General features: G+C 43.7%; 1 protein-coding gene across 1 annotated transcript in view; it reads left to right on the plus strand.

Moving 5' to 3' along the window:
- LOC126188767 (synaptogenesis protein syg-2-like) overlaps positions 1-17,163 on the plus strand; it is a 478,582-nt gene that overhangs the window by 171,952 nt on the left and 289,467 nt on the right. The window contains exon 2 of the mRNA XM_049930377.1: positions 2,669-2,798. Within this exon, the coding sequence (XP_049786334.1) occupies positions 2,669-2,798 (130 nt within the window). The remainder of the gene's footprint in view (positions 1-2,668; positions 2,799-17,163) is intronic.

Below are 17,163 nucleotides of genomic sequence, written 5' to 3' on the forward strand. Positions count from 1 at the left end.
ACAAGGCGACGTCAGAAACCATCAGGGGAGAACGACGCATAAAAACCAAACGTGCGCGCGCGTCTCCACTCTGAAGAACCGTATCGGAGAATCATGGCAAGCATTTCGCTGAAGAGCTGCCTCGTCAGAGAGCCGCGAAATGGCAGCGTCGTAGCAAGTATTTGTCAACACTCTGATAGTGCATTTACTTCCGAGTGTAGGTTGGCGTTACCTCGCTAAATTCACTTGACATTCGTTTTCCACATCGAAGACTCGTACGATATAATCCACTGCAAGAGGACACAATTAGAAAGTATATTTAATTTCTGGACTCCAAGAACGGCGTTCTTCACATAAGTAACACCTGTTTGTATGTGCATTCGGGAGGACGACGGTGCAATCCCGCGCCCGGCCATCCTGATTTAGGTTTTCAATGATTTCCCTAAATCGCTTCAGGCAAATGCCGGGATGGTTCCTTAGGAAGGGCACGGCCGATTTCCTTCCCCATCCTTCCCTAATCCGAGCTTGTGCTCCGTCTCTAATGACATCGTTGTCGACGGGACGTTGAAACAGTAATCTCCACCTCCTCTGTTTGTGTGTTTGAGGTTGCGTTTTGAGGCTCAGGCAACATCGCAGTGACTATAGTCCGCCTCTGGCCGCCAGTGTGTCGTTAGCTCAGAGGTTCTCTTGTGCGTTGCAGTGCTTGTACTATAAGTTCGAATCACGGTAGAAGCCGCTGACTACAACCTTTTATTTTCCATTTTAATTAATGGAGTTGCAAACTGCTAGTAAAAATTTCCAATGCGAAATCTGAAGAATGCCTTTAAACATCAATCATCGTCCGATTTCGACTTAGTAAATTAAGTTAATATCATGGATTTCTGCTTTGCAAATTCCAAGGTGCTTCACTGTAAAATAGGTCCTGAAAAGATTCAAACCGACTGTCAACGATATAAATTTGAGCTTTTTTCGTCATATAGGTCTAACATGTCAGAAGGTTGTTTACGAAGTGCACATGTTCATTAATATAGTTCCCATCTTCTAAATTTTTGTAATAGCATTTAACTGTAGACGTTTTCTAACACCGGCGTTAGCAATTTCTTTCCGTTCTCTGAAACCTTCAAAACGACAAATTTTTCTGATGACCTTAACTATCACTTCCGATCAACAATAAATACTTCATAAACCCATACATGGAACTCCAAATGTGCAGTGTGCCTGCACTGCTACAGAGCATGCATTGCAAGGTATTCACACAGTTTATCGCATAGACTTACCATAAGGAATGAAACAAGAACTGTAATACACTTTACACCACAGACGCTCACTCTGGCTTGACGAAAACATCCAAACATTGACCAAAAGTTGCACAAATAATTAAGTTTGAAAGGAAAAGAAACGAGGTATGAGGCATTTATAAATTCATCGAATGTAGTGAGGTGGTTTAATTTCGTCCCAGTCTATAAAATTAATTTCGGGCCATACTCAGCTCTTGCCGATTACCCGCCTACTAATCAGGGCGTCTGTCTTCGTTGCTTTTGAGCGTGAATGGAAATTGTAGAAATTTTCTGTGGAGCAACATTTAATAATAAAGCATTTTAAATCATCAAAAGCGATGAGCGGTAGCAGGCGCTTTCGATAAAGAACGGGGGAGTGCAGCGCCGCTGCTGTCGCCACGGCCGCTGCCAGTAGCCAGCAAATGGATCCCGGAGCTTTGCCGCATACGGCGTCCAGAGGAGGACAGTCTGCAGGAAATCTGCCGAAAAATCGTTACTAGATAAAATTTTTATATCGGTGTGTCACAAAGCGAAATAGATTGCATCTGCGCTACCATTACATTCACGTCTTCAGCTTTCAGACAGAAGAGGCTATAAAAATATTTTATGCCAGCTGCTTTCCATCCACTGACATTATGAACAGAAACAACGCACGCTACCGCTTTTTTTTTTTTTTTGTTAATCTCATTTTGTTCGTTATGGTTCGTTTCAATTGTTCGTGGCGGACGTCACCTGACGCCCGTTGAAGTTCGTTATTGATCCATTCACTCAGTTTTTTTATTACAGAAGGCAGCCAACCCTCTGGCCGAACACGCTGAGCTACCGTGCCGGCGGCTAGACCACGGGCGTAATCAGCCTAGAGTCTCTCTATCTTGGGACAAGTTTTCCTCCAGGAAGTGCCGCAGTCTACAGTGTTGCCAGATTGTGCAGATAACCGGACTTAGAGAATTAGCGAGTTGGCCAGTTTTTTTGTCCCATGTCGCGATCGGCGCGGACTTAGCCTCTGAAGCGGCCGGCCGCCGGTCGAGTTTTATGTCAAAGAGTGTACATAAATCCACCGAGCGCGCTATTCAATGGGGGCTTTCCAGTCAAACAACGACGCACATCCCAGTGTATTGTGTGTCGGGTCTCACAACGTGTTGGAGTGTGTATCGCGAAATACAAGTACATAAAAATGAATTGAAATTCTAATATGTTGATTCATCCTACCACAGCCGATGACATTAGCATTCTCTCAGAAAATGCTGTCCGCAAACAATTACCATTCTTCCGGGAATGTTTGTATTATGTGTATAATAATTAGAAATTTTTATTACTGTTAACAAAAACAGGCGCAATATATTGACAGTTACAAGCAGCTCAGCCAATATGTTATTCGAGACTGCAGTATGTGAATGTGTCTTTGTCTACAGGTCGAGTGAAGCAAGTGCGAGCAGTTATCAACGGAACGGCCCAACTTCCTTGCGACATGACGCCACCTACCCCCGGAGACTCCGTATTACTCGTCATCTGGTTCAAGAATGAGAAGACTGCCATTTACAGGTAAGAAAGATAACTATTTACAAAGTAAAATGAAAATCTAAATGACAATATCTGATAATAGTCATAGGTAGTGTAACGGTGGGTATCGAATTACCCTCCACCTTTTAACTAAACTTTAATTTTTACAGTTTACCAGAAGACATGATGTACTGCTTAAAGTATATATATGATATTATGATGTCGTATGCAAACGATAACGAAAAATAATGCGTCCATTTATGGGAACAGACTTCTCTCAATCGTGATGTGGTATTGGAATTTGCTACTCGTAGGTCAGAGATATTATGTGTTTTGGTCTCAGCCCCTTTCAGAAATTAAGGCGACGGCTCCATATTCCGTCTCATTAGTATTTCTGTTGGTTCGATGTCTTTCTCCGCGTCTGCCTGTCTGATGCTAACATTATCATCCTGTGCTACAATTTTGATCCCTAAATAAAGACTACACTCAAGAGTCACTATGGGATGTTCTGAACACTGTTGTTTCAGTCAGTCCCATCAGTTATATATACTGTCATACTACTTCTTCGCGCATTAGGTCCTGGTACAGATTTCCCACTAATCGGTCGCTTCCAATGGTAAGGGTTTTCCATACTTGTTTGAAATTCTATTCATTTCAGAAACTCTTAATTTCGAATCGAACCTTATCTGTGCATTTCATTTTTAATATGCCAATATATTTAAATTATTTCCAATTTATTGTTCACTTCTAGGACGTCTACTTTTACTTCGTATCAATATTTTAATCGTGTACGAATAGTGTCGAGTAGATTACGCGTTTGGCTCGAGGCCACCAACTCTGACGTTTTCCATACTTCACATATTTAGTCCTTCACTGGGATACTGTTTCACTCTTGTAAACTCTGATTCTAAATTTTGATGTTAAACCACGTTCAGCTATTCAGAATAAACTTGGCTTACCTGTGATAGAAATGATCAGTTTGAATGTTATACTATTTTGTAGATACTTTTTACAAATACATGAAGAAGAATTATAATTATAGGAACGCTGTGATCACTATAAAGCCATTACGAGGGAACTACGGTGATATTCAACATCTAGTCGACCATATGGTTCATTAATTTGCAAATATCGTCACCATATTGGCACTTGATTATTTTATGCAGTTAAGTGTTACAATGTAATGGCGTTTTATCGACTAATTTCAATATTTTATCTCTTGCAATACTTTATGGTGATTTTTTTTTAGGTTGAATATTAATAAAACCGACAATCTGTAGAAACAGCATTCTGACTGGAAACGAAGGAAGAATGGTCCTATGAACGTGTGTCCGGAAACGTATCGTTGCCACGGCAGATGGCGCTAACGAATGACACTTCCCCGGACCACGTGCCGTGTGTTTCTTGGGTGTTGCAGACTGTGTGACTGACGCAGCGTACTGTTAAGCAGTAGAATGGTTGGGTATTTGTAGCCGACACGGTGTTTGGTACGGCCAAGCAGATCGAAACACACAGGAGACAGCACAGCTATACCAAAACAAGTTCCCTCAAACGCACCAACCGTATTTCAAAACTTTTCGATCCCTTTTTGGGCATTTGTGTGATTATGGGTCCCCTCAGACCGACGAACGTGCAGGGACGCGACAGAATGTGCGTACGCCAGATTTCCAGTAGCGGGTTCTACAGGCTATTAAAACGAACCGTAGTACAAGCTCCAGGCAAAGTACGCTCATATACAGGGTGGTCCATTGATCGTGACCGGGCCAAATATCTCACTAAATAACTATCAAAAGAAAGAACTACAAAGAACGAAAGTTGTCTAGCTTGAAGGAGCAAACCAAATGGTGCTATAGTTGGCCTGCTAGATGGCGCTGCCATAGGTCAAACGGATATCGACTGCGTTTTTTAAAAATTGGAATCACATTTTTATTACATATTCGCGTAGTACGTAAAGAAATAAGAATGTTTTAGTTGACCCCATTTTTCGCTTTGTGATAGATGGCGCTGTAATAGCCACAAACATATGCCTCGCAATTTTAGACGAACAGTTGGTAACAGGTAGGCTTTTTAAATTAAAATACAGTACGTAGGGAGTTTTGAACATTTTATTTCGGATGTTCCAATGTGATACATGTACCTTTGTGAACTTATCATTTCTGAGAACGCATGCTGTTACAGCGTGATTACCTGTAAATATCACTTTAATGCAATAAATGCTCAAAATGATGTCCGTCAACCTCAATGCATTTGGCAATAAGTGTAACGACATTCCTCTCAACAGCGAATGGTCCGCCTTACGTAATGTTCGTACATGCACTGACATTGCGCTGACGCATGTTGTCAGTCGTTGTCGGTGGGTCACGATCGCAAATATCCTTAGACGTTCCCCACAGAAAGAAATCCGGGGACGTCAGATTGGGTGAACGTGCAGGTCATGGTATTTTGCTTCGACGGCCAATCCACCTGTCATGAAATACGCTATTCAATACCGCTTCAACCGCACGCGAGCTATGTGCCGGACATCCATCATGTTGGAAGTACATCGCCGTTCTGTCATGCAGTGAAACATCTTGTAGTAACATCGGTAGAACGTTACGCAGGAAATCAACATGCATTGCACCATTTAGACTGCCATCGATAAAATGGGGGCCAATTATCCTTCCTCCCTCAATGCCGCACCATACATTAACCCGCCAAGATCGCTGATGTTCCACTTGTCGCAGCCATCGTGGATTTCCTGTTGCCCAATAGTGCATATTAAGCCGGTTTACATTACCGCTAATGGTGAATGACGCTTCGTCGATAAATAGAACGAGTGCAGAAACTCTGTCATCGTCCTATGATTTCTCTTGTGCCCAGTGGCAGAACTGTACACGATGTTCAAAGTCGTCGCCATGCAATTCCTGGTGCATAGAAATATCGTACGGGTGCAACTAATCTTGATGTAGCATTCTCAACACCGAATTTTTGAAATTCCCGATTCTCGCGCAATTTGTTCAAATGGTTCAAATTTTTCTGAGCACTATGCGACTTAACTTCTGAGGTCATCAGTCCCATAGAACTTAGAACTACTTAAACCTAACTAAACTAAGGACATCACACACACCCATGCCCGGGGCGGGATTCGAAACTGCGACCGTAGCGGTCGCGCGGTTCCAGACTGTAGCGCCTAGAACCGCTCGACCACACCGGCCGGCTGCACAATTTGTCTGCCACTGATGTGCCGTTTAGCCGCTACAGCAACTAAAACACCTACTTCGGCATCATCATTTGTTGCAGGTGTGGTTGAACACTTCCTGTTTCCTTAAGCAACGTAACTATCCGGCGAACGGTCCGGACACTTGGATGATGTCGTCCAGGATACCGAGCAGCATACATAGCACACGCCCGTTGGGCATTTTGATCACAATAGCCATACATCAACATGATATCGACCTTCTCCGCATTTGGTAAACGGTCCATTTTAACACGGGTAATGTATCACGAAGCAAATACCATCCGCACTGACATAATGTTACTTGATACCATGTACTTATACGTTTGTGACTATTACAGCGCCCTCTATCACAAAGGGAAAAAGTAGTCCAATTAAAACATTCTTATTTCTTGACGAATATGTAATAAAAATGGGGGTTCCTATTAAAAAAAAAACGCTGTTAATATCCGTTTGACCTATGGCAGCGCCGTCTAGCGGGCCAAACATAGCGCCATACGGTTTCCCCCTTCAAGCTAGACGAGTTTCGTTCTTTGTAGTCTTTTCGTTTGATGCTTATTTCGTGAGATATTTGGCCCGGTCACTATCAATGGTCCACTCTGTGTATCGTGCATAACAAACGCTACTATCCCTGCGAGCATGGAGACCACTCTGAACATCTGTTGTAACGCGGATGCGATGCTGCTCTGTACTGTGTTACGGGAAGATTTGTTGTTATTGCACGTATACCAGCCATTTGTGGACACGATCATGTTCATAGAAACTTTCTTCCTCCACTTATACCCATGAATCCATCTGCAGTTTGTCCGTTGTCTTTAACGTTCACTCTGTATAGTGGCTACATTTATGATCAGTGTAATATATCGTAAAACTCAAGAATTTGATACCCTCAATCATTTCGTCGACAATACTTATTGTCAAATTTCTACTATAAGCAGTTACACATGTTTCAGTGGCACGAAGCTGCAATCCAGTTTCAGTAATTTCTGAACCCAGAATATTTTCTCTACCCAGACGGAGGTATGGACTTTGGACGCAAAACGCACAACGTACGTCATTCGTAGCTGTTTGCTACTGGATAACGCGCTGCAACAGCATCCGCATATTTACGTTCCCCAGTAAATATCACTCTCGTGTGTCAGCGCTTAACAATCTCGATCAACAGATTTCGCTGCCCGTCGATTTATGCTTTCGGATACGGCCACATATAATGACGCAGTAACTTCTGGAATCGATAGCCTGCCGCTCTGTTCATGCAGTCCAAGCGATTAGCATTAAATCGCATCGAACAAATACCGTTTAAAATTGACAGGCAGTTTGTCCATTTGGAAAATTACGTGTTAGTTTTTTCACGAACTCTGGCATAAGGGAATAATAAATGAGCTTGTCTATCTACTCATGAAGTAAATTTGAACTCTAATATTAATCATTGGATCTTATATGAAAACGTATTTGCATACTGGCAGGTCACTGCACCTACTTTAAAACACCACATATATATTATATCTGGAAACATTTTGAGGACAGAGATAACCTATCACAAATATAAGTGAAGTAGCTGAGTACCTGGCGTGCTTGGTTACATATTCGTTAGTGCATCTCCTCCATCCTCCTCTCAGCCTCTCTGTCAATCTCCTCAGTCCCCTATCCCTGTCCATCTATTACTCCACTCCTCTCTTTGTTCATCTCCACTGCCCTCGCTCCTTGTCTATTTGTTACTTTTCCCTCTGTTAATCTCTTGCTCCCTCTTCTCTCTGCCCATCTCTCCCTCCCCTCCCTATCCCTCCGCTTCTTCTCCCTCCACTAGCTATGTCTTCTCCGTTTCTCGCTCCATCTCCTCCTCCTTCTTTCTGCCCAATCTCCTCTTCTCTTCCTGTGTCCATTTCCACCTCTCCTTCTCCATGTCTATTTCCTCCACCCGAATATCTGTGTCCATCTTCTTCTCCTCCCTTCCTGTTTGCCCATCTCCCACCTCCATAGAAGTTTGCTCGTTCTTTCCACAGCTGTATATGTTTCCAGGCAGCATACAGTACCTGTACCACGTTTGGCTGAAAGCGGTTGACTTGTTTCAGGAGGAGCTTTTTATACGCTCTTTGGCCACACACGCACGTATCACACACACAGGGATAGGCAAAATAATGTGAAAACTTGGGAAAGGTTTATTAATAAGGGGCTGAGCCCCAATTTGCCCTTAATACAGCTACTATTTTCCTTGGAATGCTGGCAAATAATGATTGTATACCCTCCAGTGGAATGTTATGCCACTATTCTATCAGAAACTCTTCTAAATCCTGTAGTGACGAGGGAGGTGGAAATCTGCTCCGGAGTCTGCGCTCCAATACGGCCCTAAAGGGTTCGATAATGTTGAAGTACGGGGACCGACCTGGCCTGGGAAGACACTGCACTTCAGTTGCATGCTACTCCCACCAAGATTGTGCTGTCCTGGCTGTGTCAATGGGTGCATTATCGTTTGGAAACAACATTTGTAACATGGGGTGCACCTGATAACCTAAAATGTTGTCATAATCGTTGGCTGTAACATGGATATTGAGTGTAATGATGGGACCAGCGGGATAGCATGATATGGCTGCCTACACCATCACACTTCCACCTCCATGCTTAACCGTCTGAATCAAGCAATCAGGATTGCAGCCATCTTTTGGTGTTCTCCAGACGTAAATCCGGCCCTATGTTGGAAATAACGAAAACGTTGACTCGTCGGACCATATGAGGTTTTTCCACTGATCAGCCGGCCAGGTTTTACGCTCCTGACACCATGTTTCAGGGTTCTTTCATTTAGTTGTCGTCACTAATAGTTTCGGTATAGCAGCTCGTCCATGAATATTCGCTTTATGGAGTTCTCGGGGGACATTCCCGATAGATACGACGTCGCGAAGATGGCTGTTGAGCTCTGCAGTCACTTTAGCCTCCACAATTTAGTGTTGTTTTGACACAATTCGTGTTAGCTTGCGACGATATATGCCATTTTGTTTTGATTTGAGCCCACTATTCCGTTTATACGATGATGTGTTTTCATGTTTTATGTAGGCTGTCATGACTGCTGAAACAGTTGCTACTGAAACATTCAATAGGTTGGCTGTCTTGGTTACTGATGCTCCAGCTAATCGGGCCCTCTCACTCTTCCTCTTAGGAACTCTGTTAGGTCTTTGATTGCACACTGACCTCGGCCTCTGAATGACAATACAAAGTGTGCACTACCCGTAAACAACCTGCACTGATGTCTAGTCCGTACTGAACACGCATAGTCCAGCGTGATACGTGTGTTACCCGCATTGTTGGCCGTCAAACACAGCCATGTCATTGCTACCACTGTTCACATTATTTTTCTTGATCACCTGTACACCATATAAATTTAACATATTTCGCACATATTTCACCTGTATCTCTAGTGAATTTCGCCCTCTAGTTTTGTTTCGTCTGTAGCACGAAACAAAACTATAGACGAATGTTGAAAATTAGGTGGACTGATAAGGTAAGGAATGAGGAGGTTCTACGCAGAATCGGAGAGGGAAGGTATATGTGGATAACACTGATATGGAGAAGGGACAGGATGATAGGACATCTGCTAAGACATGAGGGAATGACTTCCATGGTACTAGAGGGAGCTGTAGAGGGCAAAAACTGTAGAGGAAGACAGAGATTGGAATACGTCAAGCAAATAATTGAGGACGTATGATGTGAATTTTAAAATTTTCCAGGCGAATTGACTGTTCAAACAAATTTCGGGCTTGCAGCCGGTCGTCGTTCAATACTTCGCACGATATTTCAACTGGGCACCTGCCAGTCATCTTCAGGTGAGCAGTCTGCGACGGCTCACCTGAAGATGACTGGCAGGTGCCCAGTTGAAATATCGTGCGAAGTATTGAACGACGACCGGCTGCAAGCCCGAAATTTGTTTGAACAATTGAGGACGCAGGTTGCAAGTGCCACTCTCAGATGAAGAGGTTAGCACAGGAAAGGAATTCGTGGCGGGCCGCATCAAACCAGTCAGTAGACTGATGACAAAAAAAAAAAAAGTTTTGTTTACAAGGTCCGCAGTGTTTGTGACATATCTCCTGACCTTCGCGTCAATGAATTAATTTTGCAAATAGGTCCAGTGGTACACGAGGAAACTGTGTGCTAAATGCGTTGGGAACAGAGTTGTTAGGAAAGAACTTGAAAGGTCGTGCTTTTTGGTAGGGGGCGGGGGGGGGGGGGGTTAGCGAGAAAAAGTCTCCTTAAGGTTTGAAATTAAGTGTAAAGTTTGTAACAAATCACTTGGTGCTCTCATTCTCAATTATTGAATAAATACAGTATGGCTATTTGCACGTCATAAGCTATGTTTCCTTTTCATCCTCACCCCATCCCTATGAGAAGTAAGTCGTACTTACTCCCACAGCCCTTCCTTCCAGACAGTAAATGATATGTGTGCGAAGTTTGATTGAAAATGATTCAACGGTTTCATACAGTTCTATGTGTGTGGATTTATGAGTTCTCTAAACATAGAGAAATGGCCTATGTCAGACTTGGTCTGGTCATATGATGAAAGGTATCAGGTGCTTAGGCGAAATTTTGGGCGTGGTACAAAACGACGACAGGCCACACTCGTGTAACATTATGGACCGTTCGACTACTTTGCGAAAGTCGAGTTTTGGTAGAAACGTGGATGTTGTGTGAGGCAGAATGATTATAATATTTACCAGCAATTAATCACAATTTGGCTTAAGTTATTTCTATTATGTGCGCGTTTACAAAGGCCATAGAAATTGAAAATTTCCGACAATATAGTGTGAGAACGTATTCCGCTTAACATTGGTGGCCTCACCAAATGCGGTCATATGTTGGCAATATTGCTGGGAAGTGTTGCCCGGCAACGTTTGCGCAATACGTTTCAGGATGAACAGTGTTTGCAGGAGGCACGGTATTGCCGCGAAATGCACGAAAGCGAGCTACCCGAAGTCAAATCAGGCTCTTCTGCTTTTGCAACCCACAAGAAAAAGTTAGCAAGAGAAAGAAAAATCGGACTTCGTGGATGCGTTCTTTCTTAAGTAAGCAAACTGCTTCCGAAACTTTAAATCGTTAAATGGTGCTGGATGCTCACCCCCTTCCACAACGATGAAATTCCTTCTCGAATTCGTCGTAAAAGCAGTTAGTCCGAGAACTGTTTATAGTATACCACTTTTGCATTTAGATGCGAGCTCAGCCTTCTGTTCTGGCCAGGTTAATTCATACTGAAGTTTGATGTATTCCGTCAAATTACACTTCTCATCGATAAGCCACTTGGTACCAAACATTTGTGACAGTCAAACGTATTTGATAATTCATGTGAACCGCCAGTGCACTGAGAGAACCATAACCTTCATATACGCAATACGAAAATAGTACGTGAACAATAAGATATACCAAGATGTTTTCTTATTCTTCTCTTCCTCTCGAACAGGCCATGAGGCCCAACGGTTCCGACCGGCCGCCGTGTCATTCTCAACCCATAGGCGTTACTGGATGCGGATATAAAGGGGCATGGGTCAGCACACCGCTTTCCCGGACGTACACTCCTGGAAATTGAAATAAGAACACCGTGAATTCATTGTCCCAGGAAGGGGAAACTTCATTGACACATTCCTGGGGTCAGATACATCACATGATCACACTGACATAACCACAGGCACATAGACACAGGCTACAGAGCATGCACAATGTCGGCACTAGTACAGTGTATATCCACCTTTCGCAGCAATGCAGGCTGCTATTCTCCAATGGAGACGATCGTAGAGATGCTGGATGTAGTCCTGTGGAACGGCTTGCCATACCATTTCCACCTGGCGCCTCAGTTGGACCATCGTTCGTGCTGGACGTGCAGACCGCGTGAGACGACGCTTCATCCAGTCCCAAACATGCTCAATGGGGGACAGATCCGGAGATCTTGCTGGCCCGGGTAGTTGACTTACACCTTCTAGAGCACGTTGGGTGGCACGGGATACATGCGGACGTGCATTGTCCTGTTGGAACAGCAAGTTCCCTTGCCGGTCTAGGAATGGTAGAACGATGGGTTCGATGACGGTTTGGATGTACCGTGCACTATTCAGTGTCCCCTCGACGATCACCAGTGGTGTACGGCCAGTGTAGGAGATCGCTCCCTACACCATGATGCCGGGTGTTGGCCCTGTGTGCCTCGGTCGTATGCAGTCCTGATTGTGGCGCTCACCTGCACGGCGCCAAACACGCATACGACCATCATTGGCACCAAGGCAGAAGCGACTCTCATCGCTGAAGACGACACGTCTCCATTCGTCCCTCCATTCACGCCTGTCGCGACACCACTGGAGGCGGGCTGCACGATGTTGGGGCGTGAGCGGAAGACGGCCTAACGGTGTGCGGGACCGTAGCCCAGCTTCATGGAGACGGTTGCGAATGGTCCTCGCCGATACCCCAGGAGCAACAGTGTCCCTAATTTGCTGGGAAGTGGCGGTGCGGTCCCCTACGGCACTGCGTAGGATCCTACGGTCTTGGCGTGCATCCGTGCGTCGCTGCGGTCCGATCCCAGGTTGACGGGCACGTGCACCTTCCGCCGACCACTGGCGACAACATCGATGTACTGTGGAGACCTCACGCCCCACGTGTTGAGCAATTCGGCGGTACGTCCACCCGGCCTCCCGCATGCCCACTATACGCCCTCGCTCAAAGTCCGTCAACTGCACATACGGTTCACGTCCACGCTGTCGCGGCATGCTACCAGTGTTAAAGACTTCGATGGAGCTCTGTATGCCACGGCAAACTGGCTGACACTGACGGCGGCGGTGCACAAATGCTGCGCAGCTAGCGCCATTCGACGGCCAACACCGTGGTTCCTGGTGTGTCCGCTGTGCCGTGCGTGTGATCATTGCTTGTACAGCCCTCTTGCAGTGTCCGGAGCAAGTATGGTGGGTCTGACACACCGGTGTCAATGCGTTCTTTTTTCCATTTCCAGGAGTGTATGTGAGTTTCCGAGACCAGAGCCGCTACTTCTCAATCAAGTAGCTCCTCAGTTTGCCTCACAAGGGCTGAGTGCACCCCGCTTGCCAACAGCGCTCAGCAGACCGGATTGTCACCCATCCAAGTGCTAACCCAGCCCGACAGCGCTTAGCATCGGTGATCTGACGGGAAATGGTGTTAATAGTGCGGCAAGACCGTTGGCAAGGAAGATAATAATAAAAAAAAGGTTGTGGGCATGCTGCTAGGCATGCACATGGATACACAAATAATGAAACCTGAAATAAAAAAAAAATAGAAGTCTGAAACTATGTAGGGTAGAATTAAGGCTTACTGCTAAGATCTTCAACTAGGTCGGTAACAGCGAGCATGTTCTTTCTCCGACTGTACAGGGTGTCCCAGGAGCAATGTTCAGTATTCTGGGATGTGACAGGAATAGTCATTCGAAGCAAAAACATTAAGTGAAGACGAGCAGTAAAATGCATATCTTATGAACGTTGAGCACTTATTAATCTTCGATACTGTGAAACAAACGTCTTCTACTGCAAGCTCTTTGCAGTCCACATTTTAGGACGAGGTTTTATGGACCAAACAGAAAAACCTGTAAATATGAGTGATACAATGCATATTTTAAGATCAATGAGCACTTGTTCAGCAGATGTATTTCAAAGTAGCGGAGACGGTCAAGTGGTCATAGCTCTTAACACATGGACTTTATAGCCCATGTTTATTGGTATTTTTTCTGTTTTTGATCCATTCTAACACCTCTCAGAATATTCAAAGCAAAGAGTTTATAGCAAATAGATTTGTTTCACGTAGCGAAGACGAACAATTCCTCATCCTTATTAAGGTATTTATTTTAGAGCTCATCTTTACGACGCTTTTTTAGTTCGAATGATAGGTTCGTCATATCCCTGATTATTGACCATTCGCCCTGAGGCATCTTGTGTATTACTTTCTTTGTTCCATAACTCTGGACGTAGACATACAGATCCTATTTATTTGTCCACTTCCACATCCGTGCAGTCAACATATTTAGCTCCTCCACATTCGCCCGCCATCTTTCGAACTGAAACTACATAACGTTCCACCGCTGTGATTGTGTGACTTGGCAGTGCTGCACTATCGGTGACAGAAAGAGGAATAGAGGGTGATAGTAAGATGAGAGCATTTAAAGAAAAGTCCCGTCCACGCAGATGTATTCAAAACACATGGTATGTTGTTTTACATGCATGTTGCTCTGGGACAGAGGTTAAGATGAGACTGGACGATGTCTGAAACCATACTGCAGTAGCTTAAAAGAAAAAGCTGCGCTGCGTTGTAAGTTTATAATTTAATTTGTGCATCCACACGCGTTTCTCGTTAATGTGCAGCATGCAAAGCGCGTTTTTGTATTAAACTACTGGGCAATAAATATAGTTTCTCCGACAACTGCCACTGCAAGAAACTTGACATACGTGCTGTGTAAGAGACATGAGGCGCTCTTTCTGTGGTCTTTCAGCAGATACCTGAAATTATATTTCTAAATTGTGTGCTGGAGTCAATCTATAAAAACAGTGCTCATCATGTCGTTCATGCGAGACCCAGTGTCGACGGAAAGCGTCGGTTTGTTTCCCGTTCCAAACAAAACGATTTCTAGAGCGAAATTTTTCGTGGCCATTCGTTAGAGAGGTATGAGATTAGTTTAGTGCGATATTTGTTTTATCGATATGTATTAACAGGGACAGTAGCACTCGAAAGATATCCAGTACCACAGCAGCGACAGCAATGCCGTGCTACCTCCATCCATCAGCGCTACTAAGGCACTGCTGGAGTACTGTTTAGTCTTCGTGTTTTACTATCTTTGTTAATATTTACCGATAAAACAAATGCCGCACTAAACTAATCTGGGGCCGCTCTACTGAATTTCGCTGAAAAAGTCTTTTTGTTTGTAACGGGTAAAACATCGAGACTTTCCGTGGACGCTGTGCTTCGGATGAAAGACGTGATGACCACTATGTGTTTGGCCTGACTTCAACCATCTCCTGAAGCATCAGAGAAAACGCACCTGACGGCTCTTACGAGAGACACCCAGCTGACCATACCGATTCTTCTTGTGACAGAACAATGTTGTTGGCCAGTTCGCTCTGGAGATGTTAAGCACATTGTCAAAATTTCTCAGTATAACTGTTAAAAAATTCGCAGTCGATTTCAACCTACTGTACACATTCCGCTCATTAACTCGGCGAGTCTTATATTAACCTTTATGTTGGGCTATATACAGGGAATTTGTCAGTTACACACTTCCCATTCTCATATATCCTGGCAATTTCGTTGTTGTCCATCGTAAAACTTAATTTTCTAAACCATTAACGGAAGATTAAGTACTATAAACGAAATAAAGTTACAGAGACAACAAGAAACTGCGGAGTTAATTACGAAAATAAAGTGTGGATACACTTAAGACATTTCCAGGGGCAGATGTGGACTCTGACCACAATCTATTGGTTATGACCTGTAGATTACAACTGAAGAAACTGCAAAAAGGTGGGAATTTAAGGAGATGGGACCTGGATAAACTGAAAGAACCAGAGGTTGTACAGAGTTTCAGGGAGAGCATAAGGGAACAATTGACAGGAATGGAGGAAAGAAATACAGTAGAAGAAGAATGGGTAGCTTTGAGGGATGAAGTAGTGAAGGAAGCAGAGGATCAAGTAGGTAAAAAGACGAGGGCTAATAGAAATCCTTGGGTAACAAAAGAATTATTGAATTTAATTGATGAAAGGAGAAAATATAAAAATGCAGTAAATGAAGCAGGCAAAAAGGAATACAAACGTCTCAAAAATGAGATCGACAGGAAGTGCAGAATGGCTAAGCAGGGATGGCTAGAGGACAAATGTAAGGATGTAGAGGCTTATCTCACTAGGTGTAAGATAGATACTGCCTACAGGAAAATTAAACAGACCTTTGGAGATAAGAGAACCACTTGTATGAACATCTAGAGCTCAGATGGAAATCCAGTTCTAAGCAAAGAAGGGAAAGCGGAAAGGTGGAAGGAGTATATAGAGGGTCTATACAAGGGCGATGTACTTGAGGACAATATTATGGAAATGGAAGAGGATGTAGATGAAGATGAAATGGGAGATACGATACTGCGTGAAGAGTTTGACAGAGCACTGAAAGACCTGAGTCGAAACAAGGCCCCCGGAGTAGACAACATTCCAGTAGAACTACTGACGGCCTTGGGAGAGCCAGTCCTGACAAAACTCTACCATCTGGTGAGCAAGATGTATGAAACAGGCGAAATACCCTCAGACTTCAAGAAGAATATAATAATTCCAATCCCAAAGAAAGCAGGTGTTGACAGATGTGAAAATTACCGAACAATCTGTTTAATAAGCCACAGCTGCAAAATACTAACACGAATTCTTTACAGACGAATGGAAAAACTCGTAGAAGCCGACCTCAGGGAAGATTAGTTTGGATTCCGTAGAAATACTGGTACACGTGAGGCAATACTGACCTTACGACTTATCTTAGAAGAAAGATTAAGGAAAGGCAAACCTACGTTTCTAGCATTCGTAGACTTAGAGAAAGCTTTTGACAATGTTGACTGGAATACTCACTTTCAAATTCTTAAGGTGGCAGGGGTAAAATACAGGGAGCGAAAGGCTATTTACAATTTGTACAGAAACCAGATGGCAGTTATAAGAGTCGAGGGGCATGAGAGGGAAGCAGCGGTTGGGAAGGGAGTGAGACAGGGTTGTAACCTCTCCCCAATGTTATTCAATCTGTATATTGAGCAAGCAGTAAAGGAAACAAAAGAAAAATTTGGAGTAGGTATTAAAATCCATGGAGAAGAAATAAAAACTTTGAGGTTCGCCGATGACATTGTAATTCTGTCAGAGACAGCAAAGGACTTGGAAGAGCAGTTGAACGGAATGGATGGTGTCTTGAAGGGAGGATATAAGATGAACATCAACAAAAGCAAAACGAGGATAATGGAATGTAGTCAAATTAAGTCGGGTGATGCTGAGGGTATTAGACTAGGAAATGAGACACTTAAAGTAGTAAAGGAGTTTTGCTATTTGTGGAGCAAAATAACTGATGATGGTCGAAGAAGAGAGGATATAAAATGTAGACTGGCAATGGCAAGGAAAGCGTTTCTGAAGAAGAGAAATTTGTTAACATCGAGTATAGATTTAAGTGTCAGGAAGTCATTTCTGAATGTATTTGTATGGAGTG

This window comes from Schistocerca cancellata, chromosome 5 (assembly GCF_023864275.1).
Source record: "Schistocerca cancellata isolate TAMUIC-IGC-003103 chromosome 5, iqSchCanc2.1, whole genome shotgun sequence".
NCBI lineage: Eukaryota > Metazoa > Arthropoda > Insecta > Orthoptera > Acrididae > Schistocerca > Schistocerca cancellata.